The sequence below is a fragment of the Lactuca saligna genome, chromosome 5, assembly GCF_052625555.1.
Source record: "Lactuca saligna cultivar CGN05327 chromosome 5, ASM5262555v1, whole genome shotgun sequence".
Classification (NCBI taxonomy): Eukaryota; Viridiplantae; Streptophyta; class Magnoliopsida; order Asterales; family Asteraceae; genus Lactuca; species Lactuca saligna.
Window position 1 is genome coordinate 65,363,765 of NC_136421.1, and position 9,601 is coordinate 65,373,365.

Sequence of the window (9,601 nt, forward strand, 5' to 3'; positions counted from 1 at the left end):
GTGCCAAAAGAGTTGTTTCCATACTTGACACATCCACCATTTTTCAGAGCCCGAAATTCCCTCAGCTCTTCCTGTCTCCCTATCATGTGACGTGAGCAGCCACTATCAATATACCATTCATCATCGAACTGCTCGTCACTGATAACTTGCAAAAATCAAGCAGATTTAGGTATCTAAAGTTGCTTTGGTCCATGTGAGCTTTTTACAGAACATGGAATAGCAATAAAAAGATCAACCAAATATGTTCGTTTTATTAACGTGGTTTCGTCTTTCCTTTTGATGGTGAAAACTTTTATTTTGTTGGCTTTCGTTTTGTTTGAATCGGGTTGTAGAATTTTATGTTGATTCTTAACAAATTTTTTCTCTTGTTTCCTAGTGTTATTTGTTGTCTTCTTCATTTGCTTTTCGTTTTCTGAGACGAGCTTTCGTTTTCCCTTGACATCCTTGTTAGGATTTTGCTTTGGTTTAGAATGAGGAGGATGGGATTAGGACCGAAATTGGTTTTTTGGTTCCTGTCACTGCTAGATTTAGGACTGAAACTACTTTTTCGGTTCATCTGACTGCAAGATTGGTAGTGAGTACATGGATTAGCCTTTGATTTTTCTTTCGCCTTGAGATTGGACGCCTTTCTGTGCGAACATAATTGGAGTTTTGGAATTGCTAAAACTGCTTCCTTTCATTGAGATTCTTTTTATATCTCTTGTTTCGCTGGTGTTTCTGTTCTGACAGTTGCTTTTGAGACTTGTGAATGTTTACTCTCGGCTTCGGTCTTTCAACATGAGTTTCACTCTTCAATGAAGAGGTTTCGCTTACCGCCTTCACAGGTTCGCTTGGAATCTCTTTAGTACAACTTGTGCTTAGTGCATCAAAACTTGTAGGCTTATTGAGTAGTTTTGCCATGTTTCTGCCTTTAACTCTCCATGAAGTTCTCTCTGATAAACCGACAGTCTCATCTGCATTGTCAATTGGAGCAGACCAAAAGTAATCATCACAGCCACCTGCATTGTCTTCGTTTACAATGGTTGTAAGTTCGATTGTCTATTTCTGAATGACCCGTATTGTGGTGTATACCTGATTTGGTATAGTTTGTAGCTTTTGATATACCATATCTTTTTGTTTCAGAACTTTGGATTTATCTTGGGACATTCGAGTGAACTCAACCGAATTTTCAGATACAAGACCTTTTGTAGGTTTGGTTTCGCTTTTGACAAATTTTGAACAATCGACTTCATCCTTTACAGATATTTCACTCATATCACTGTCCTCATCAAATTCAGAAGTGTTTTCCACATTTATTTTGTTTTCTAAACTTAACTTGGCATTCAATGAGTCAAATTTCTGCATGGTTTCGGTCTTGAATTTCAATTTATCATTTTCGTCCGAAAGGTTTTTAAGCATATCCTTATGGTCTTTGGACTTAATAAAGGACTTGATTTTGTCCAGACCGATCTTGTAAGTGTCAGAAATTTCATCTGAAGAAACAATAGATTCACAATTATAACCATCAATATCGACTTTGTCCTCCTTTAATTCCAGGAAGGGCAAAATCATTTTATGAATCTTTTTACCGATCTCACAATCTAAATGCACTTGAGTGATATTAGTATATAAATGTTTAGCAATCAAGCAAAAAATATTTATTTGTTTCAAAAGCTTCAAATTATCACGTTGCAAATAAATTATTTCATCTTTTTCCCTAACTAACTTCGCTTCCGTCTTCTCTATCCACATTCTTCTTTCCTCACTCTTGGAAGACACCCTGCTGAGTTGATCGGTTAGGTTAGAATTTGCTAGGCAATTTTGTTTTAGACTGCCACTTAAACTAGAAAACTTGAATTTTAATTCGTTTAATTCCTTTTCATAGTTTGTGACTGGTATTTTTAGTGTTTCAAGAATGGATTGTACCTTCTTGATCAACTAATTGAATTCGTTGATCTGCTCACCCATCAGTTTGGCATCGAAGCACCTGTCTTCTTTTACCTTCGCCTCCTCACATCTATCATCGGTTGTGTAGCCTCTCATTTGTGACACTCCAGTAGACACCATTAAACATCTTCCAGCAAACTCAGAGTTATGTTCCTTCGCCACATAAGCCCTGCCATGTATAGGCTTACGAACTTCTTCATCTTCTGAGTCTGTAGACCAGACTTTCACGCCTCCGAACTTCTCATCATCTATGTTTTCCTGCACAATTAAATCATTCATTGTATTGTTAGTAGTCTTTTTCTTCTTGATCTCTTCCAGCTTGCGCAAGTAATAAGCTTCATTATCTTCACCCTCACTCTTTTCGGACAGCTTTCTCAAAACACAATCTTTAGCAAAATGATTTTTGCCCCGACAAAAGTGACAATCATATCCAAAATCACCCACTAGCTTGCTCTCCTTCGTTACTTCTTCTTGCTTAGGAACATTTTTACCCTCCTCTTTCGCCTTTTCAAAACTATAGCTCTCTTGCCATTTTCGGTTCTTAGAGGTAGGGAACTTTTTCCAGCAAACTTCTTGGGATTAGAGACCATTAATGCATATTCTTCATTCATCATATCACCTTCAGAAAGATCCAATTCTTCTTCTTCTTCAGCCACGCTCTTTCCCTTTGAGAGAAGAGCCAAAGATCCCATACTAGACACCACATTCATTTCCTTGGTCACAACACTTTCAAGTGACTTGAGAATTCCCACAAGCTTCGCCAACGAATAGGTCTTGAACTGTTCATGAGCTTTCACAGTCGAAACCACCGCCATCCATTCGGGTCTCAGACCTTTAATAAAAGTAACCTTCTACTCTATAACCTCTCTGCCAACTCCATGTTTAATCATTTTGCTGAGAAGATGATTGAAACGATCAAACGCCTGAACGAGTTTTTCTTCTGGCTTTTGCTTAAAGTCACCGAACTCAGAGAGCAAAAGAGTTTGTATTGAATGCTCTAGATCCTCATGTGTAGAATAAAGCTCCTTAAGCCTATCCCAGATTTTTTTTTGTTGTTGTGCATGAGCTAACGAGACGAAAGGTATCAGATTGTAAGGCAAATCTGATCATCCTCATAGCTTTGATGTTGCTCATCAGTTTGTCCTTCTTGTCTTGAGGAACTTTCTGCACGTCAATCATAAGCTGATTGTATTCCTTTTGTGTCTTGATGGTTCTATTCGTTCAAGAATGAACAAACGGATTTAAGGTAATTGCCTCCCAGATTAGATAACCATTATCCTCTGAACCGAGAACATAATCCTCAAAGCGATGCGTCCAGACTTCATAGTCATGAGTATATAAAATTGGGATTCTCGTGGTAGATCTGATACTGTTGGATATGTTGATAGGATTTGAATGGGGTCGACGTGAGACATGATGATTTGGTTTGATAACCTTCCAAGAATCAGACTAGTAAACTGAGTTAGGGTAAGATCATGATCTAAGAGCAGCGTCAATAGCAAGATGACGGCTATAACAAATACGATTATAGCGGAAACCCTAAAAACTTCTTCAACAGAAGAGATGTGTGTGGATTACACAGTCTCCTACTCTGATACCAATTGATGAGTTGAAAACTATTTTAAGATCGAATAGATTCTTAACAAGTAAATCAGAAAGTAAATAATAGCATGAACACACAATTAATCAACCAAGTGCTAAATGATTAAAACCGCAACACCTCAGAAGAGTTCGACGAAGAACTTCTATTGTAGAGGTGTGCTAGGGTTACAATACAATCAAAATGATAATTAAGAACGGTACCAATAACATGCATCATATATACTAAACCCTAATTACAAAAACTCGGCTGGACAATACCAAGACATTAATGGACCAAGTAAATAAGCCCAATGACATAGCTCCTAGACTCAACATATTTCTTATTCATTGTTGATCAAGCCAATTCTTCTCTTGAGACAAGATTTGAACAATTCAAAGAGTATGACAAAGTATTTGGTATTTTATTTCCACATAATTTGAGGGGAATTGAAGATAAAGATCTTAAGTAGTATTATCATCGTCTTGAAAAAGCACTCAAGTTTGAAGAAATATCGAATATTGATGCCGATGAACTTTATACAGAGTTGAAATTATTTGAGACATTGGAAACCAATGAATTTAGCAACCCTAAAGATGTTTTGAAGTTTTTGAAAGAACTTGATTATTTCCCAAATGCAAGCATTGCACATAGAATATTGTTGATTACTCTAGTAGCGATTGCATCTGCAGGAATAAGTTTTTCAAAATTGAAGTTTGTGAAATTTTACTTACGCTCCACAATAACACAAGAAAGATTTAACGGTTTGGCATTGATATCTATCAAGAACAAAATCTTAAAGAGTATAAATTATGAAGAATTGATCAACCAATTTAAAATCAAGAATGCTAGAAGAGCTTCACAAATCGTCGGTTAACTATAAGGATATGTAATTACTCATCAAAATACTATGATTTTGCTTTGTTTATGGCTATAACATTTATTGTCATTTTAATAATAAAAAATAGTTTACGTAATTTAAAAATTAGTTTATGTAATTTAATTCGTTACACATTTAAGACCTAAGGGCATTTTTTATCCACCTCGTCCTAGGCTTTTGAATCCTCATTAAAGAGTACCAATAATGAAAGATCTAACTCGCATGTTATATGGTTGTGCCTTTGTCATCATTTATAGATTCACCTTCATTTATTTTTTCCTTCTATCTCCCCAATTTGTTATCATTTTATCAAACATTATCTACCCCATAAACACACTGTATACACAAAACATTAGTGGGAAGAAAAAATAGAAACTACATGATTTAAGAGAATGGCATATGCCATTTATAACCTCATACTAACACAAATGTAATCCTTGTTTTCATTCCATCTTTTTCTAGTAATCAACATTACAAATAAGTTCTCCTTTAATGGCTTAGCCCCTTCAAAACTGTCGCACTTCCAATTCTCATGCACTCCAAAAACCTAATGTTCACAACCACCACAGCATTACAAATGACATTTTCCCCTTTTAAGTGACATTTTTTTTTCAAATATTTTTTAAACATCATTTATCTAATGATGAAAAAAAAAAAGGAACAGGGTCTTACTCATAAGGATTATTTATTTATATAAAGTCAAGAAGAGATAGGCCTTTGTTGCAAGACCAAATCATCAGCAGAGTAGTAATCTGCAATTAATCGGTACATGTACGATGGATTATGCCCTCCCCTGAAAAAAAAAATTATGATTTTTTAAAGATTAAATATAAATATAAATCAATTAACCAAAATACACCACATAAATATGTTATTAACATTTGTTTTGTTTTTTTAAGGCTGCATTTGTTGAACTAGACAAGTGATGTAGGGCTATTTTTTATGATAAGGGTATTTATGTCTTTTACACAGACATTGACATAAGCTTAGGTCCCCGTCCAATGCATACCAAGCACAGTACAACCTGTTGTGTTCTGTCCTGACTAAACGGACCCCACGGCCCGTTTTGCATTGGACTAAAACCCACGGGCAAAAAGAGAAAATTTTTGTCTCGTCCAAAAAGGTGGGACCGGAACTTGCGCAAAAGACGTAAATGCCCTCTTCGTCTTTATAATCAAAAAGAGCCTTACAAGGCTTGTGTGGTCCCGTCTATTCAAACGCAGTATATTCTGTTATGTCATGTTGTACGTTTGTTAGGGTCTTAGGGGGGGATAATTTTACTATAGTTTTTTTCGGAAATGACGGATATACCCTTGAACTTACGTGTCGGTGATAAATAGGCTGACGAGCTTTGGCGGTACATAATCAAAAGCAGGATTTACAACATGAAGAAGAGGGGAACCAGTGCCGGTGCCATAATCGATGCAATCTGAGAACTCCCCAAAATCTAGTAACTCAGATGGGGACTTGAGCTCATTCAGTAACACCTCCGGGTTGTGAGGATACAAGGGGCACAACTGTCATTTCACCCAAATTAAAAACAATGGATTAGTTCTGTAATTTTATTATAAGGAAAGTAAAAAAAAAAAGATGTTGAGCATAAGGTGATATAAAAAGTAAATATAAAAATAAACAAGTGTGCCTTCAAATATTGAATCAAGAAAAGAAAATGAAATTGACTTGATAAGTAGAGAAAAAAAATATTTATCTTTATAAAAAAAATAAACTTTAGTCATATAAATGTAAACAAATTTCATGTCATTTGCAAAATATATACCATATATGTATTTCAAATAGTCGAAAAAAATTATTTCACAGTTAGGGTTTGTTTTTGGATAACAAATTTTAAGAGTAATTTTTCAAAAATGGTCCCTGTGCTTTCCGATTTTTTCTTTGTTTAGTCCAAAACTGAAACTTTCAATTCTAATCCTTATTTCAAGGTTACCATATCGATTTTGGTCCTTATTTCAAGATTCTAGGGACCAAAAGCTGATATGAAGCCTTGAAATAAGAACTAAAACTGAAAAAGGTTTCAATTTTGGACTAAACCCGGTAAAAATCATAAAGCATAGGGGCCATTTTGTAAATTTACTCTTTTTTAACAAGTACGGTATTAGATTACAATCATCTTTCACAAGTATTGGATATGAATAAAGGGCTCTCTACATGTACAAGGTATCAAAAGACTCAAAAAACCTTTTCAAATCCCAATTGTAATTGCAATTACAAGAACACCACACAAATTATGTGGTGAATTTAAAAAAAGAATTGGAAAAATTTTATGAAATGTTTTACCTTGTGAATGCCTGCAAGAACAACAAAAGGAACAGCATGTCTTTGAGCTGCTAATGCAACCATATTTAATCCAACAGGAGCTATCACTCCACCATTTGCCATCACAGCATGAGCCCCAACAATAACCTAATCATCATTCCAAAATCACACTCAAACACACACCAATACACACACACACACAAACATCAAAAATTGCAATTAACTTATGAGTTATGACATACCATGTTCACACGCGAAATCATGGCAAAAACAGCAGAATCAGTGATTACAGTTGTTTGTAGTCCCCTAGCAACCAGTTCCTTTGCAAGTGTATGCCCTTGATATCTTCATGACATTAAAAAACATTAATAAAAAAAATGTTGTTTTTAAGGTTTTAGAGGTTTTTAAGGTTTTAAAAGGAAAAATAGTCTCACACACAAACCTTGGAGCACCTTCTGCTACAAAAACACGAAAGTTTCTTTTTTTCTCCTTAGCAGCACAAAGAAATTCGATTACAGTTCCTGAACTGCCTAAGGTTAATATAACCTCACTGCATATAATTTATAAAAATTAAACATTGAAAAGTTAATAGAAATAATAGTGAAAGAAAAAGAATACTTATGGTGAATATGCTCCACTGCTTGCTCTGCTATTAGTTCATGACAGGTGGCAATATCTTGAATAAGATCATTCACAGTCTCAATCACATTATGCTTGAGCTTTCGGCTCCTTGAATTTTTATCAGTAGCTGCAGAATATAAAAAAGAAAGTATTACTGGGAAAAGTGAAAGGAATGAGGGTTTATGTATTTTGGAGAATTTTAAGAGCTAACATTTGGTTTTTTCTTCAGAATCACCAGCAGAAGAGGAAGATTGATGAATAGCTGCAGAGTGAGGGACATCTTCAAGAAGGGTTTGCAAGGAAGGAGGTCTGAGAGTGCTTCTAGCTGCAGCAGCAACAGCAGCAGCTGATAGAACAGGTCGATCATCTCTATCAACATTGTCTTCATCATCACTCAAAGCTTGTAAGCTCAATCCACCAATGGAAGCTGTTGTGAGAGAAAGATCTTCCTCCCTAATGATATGTAGGACACGCCTTACAATATTACCAACAGCAAGTTCTGCAATTCATACAGAATTTTAAAGATGATATGGCTTCAATCACGGGTATCTTTTAATGGCCATAAGATGGAAAAAAGAACTAACCGACAGGATTAGCAGAAACAAGCTGTTCTCCAATAGCATTAATGGCCTGAATAAGCGCCCCGGCTTGATTCGTGTTAGGAATTCTCTGCTGTGATATCACGGAACGAAGAAGCTCTGCTGTCATCTTCGCAGTGGTCTTTGAACCCTCGATTTTACTGTCTCGCCATATAAACATGCATATATGTAAATCACATTTGATACAAAAGAAAAAACAGTGAATCAGAAACGAATGAAAACCCACATAACTCGCACTCACCGTTTTTTAAGCTTGTTTAAGAAATCGTTAACTAGGGCATGTGTGTCCGGCATGATTACAGTATATCACACCTGCATAAACGATCACTAATTCTATTATGTGGGATTGTTTAAGGGAGATGAATCATGAAATAGATTACAGATGAAGAACAACAGCAGTACCTGCAGAGGACAATTGTGGAATTAGGGCAACAGAAAAAGGGGAATTGGTCGATTTGATACACAGGTTTATCTGAAACCGTGAAAACCAGTTGGTAAATTTCCGTCGGATTCCTCCCAACTTTTACGCTTACGAGTTTGGAGAAAACTGAAAGTAGAAGCTGTGATAAAGAAGAAAGAAACAAGTGTAATAATCTATTGAGTAAAGGCAAAAATTAGAACCAAACAACTTTTGGGGTTTTAAGTGGGGATAACTAAATAAAAGCCCTACAATTTTAAAAAGTGTAATGAAGTTCGTCGGATGATCTCTGCAACCATTTGCACCAAAAAAAAAAAAAAAAAAAATGATTAAACAGCTACAAACTGTAATAAATAATGTGTTTGTTTTTTTAACATTTACATATTACTGTAAATATTAAAAAATTAAAATAAATTGAAAATAGTTTTTTAATATTAAAAATTTAAAAATGTATGATATTTTGGTAAGACTTTATGATATTTCAGCAAAAAATAATTATAATTCAACAATATATATATATATATATATATATATATATATATATATATATATATATATATATTAGCAAAAAAATTGATATTTCATCAATAAATTATCATTATTCAATATAAAAAAAAGAAAAGAATTAATAAGAATAAACCAAAAAAATGAAATGAGATTTCAGCAATATGAATAAAAAAATAAATAAATAAAATAAAAATAAAAAAAGATGTTGGAAGAGGCAATATAAGTGTTGCGCCAAACAGAACACGCGCAGAGGTTTTTTACTCCGAAAACTTCTAAAAAACAAACAGTTGCGAAATGAAAAGTGTTGCGCGTGTGCTGCGTCGCGCAACAATAAGAGGTCTGAAGAAGTTTTTTTTTTCAAAAAACAAACAGCACCTAACTATATTCTTTTAAATAACAACATATTTCAGAACAAGGTATTTAGGATTGGAGCGACTCAGCTTACTCGGTATCGGATTTCAAACTTAATGACTGGTACATAAATCATTTTAGAATGTATACTGAAATATCTTTATATTTCAGACAAATTAGGCTATAAAAATGACATTCGACTCTTTTGAGTTGGAGGTTTTATGGGTGAGTTATTCAATCATTTACTTGTACTTGTTAAAATTTTAACTATAATTACGAAAAACGCTAGTTCGAAACACATAGATCTTGTCTGGAATGCAAAGGAGAGTTTTGAAATGTTGAATTAATTGATACCACATGTCTTAGGTAGGTAGTTATTAGTCTTAAAGACTCAAAAGATTAAAAAATAACAATAATGCGTATCTTTCAAATATATTAAAATCTAA

General features: G+C 34.4%; 1 protein-coding gene across 1 annotated transcript; it reads right to left on the bottom strand.

Moving 5' to 3' along the window:
• Positions 1–4,768: 4,768 nt before the first annotated feature.
• LOC144998185 (uncharacterized) lies at positions 4,769–8,495 on the bottom strand. The gene is made up of 11 exons (XM_078958002.1): positions 8,282–8,495; positions 8,121–8,191; positions 7,865–8,019; positions 7,492–7,779; positions 7,278–7,407; positions 7,102–7,209; positions 6,902–7,004; positions 6,681–6,806; positions 5,709–5,902; positions 5,058–5,178; positions 4,769–4,932 (listed from the first exon to the last, which is right to left on the bottom strand). The coding sequence occupies exons 2-10, from the start codon at positions 8,171–8,173 to the stop codon at positions 5,085–5,087; spliced, it is 1,251 nt and encodes a 416-aa protein (XP_078814128.1). The 5' UTR covers positions 8,174–8,191; positions 8,282–8,495; the 3' UTR covers positions 4,769–4,932; positions 5,058–5,084.
• Positions 8,496–9,601: the final 1,106 nt, after the last annotated feature.

Excerpts from the sequence above, each read along its gene's own strand:
- LOC144998185 (XM_078958002.1), bottom strand. The coding sequence starts at position 8,173 with ATGCCGGACACACATGCCCTAGTTAACGATTTCTTAAACAAGCTTAAA. Across the intron at positions 7,408-7,491 it reads TTCTGAAGAAAAAACCAAAT|CTACTGATAAAAATTCAAGG; the intron begins GTTAGCTCTTAA and ends TATATTCTGCAG. Across the intron at positions 5,903-6,680 it reads TTCTTGCAGGCATTCACAAG|TTGTGCCCCTTGTATCCTCA; the intron begins GTAAAACATTTC and ends GTGAAATGACAG.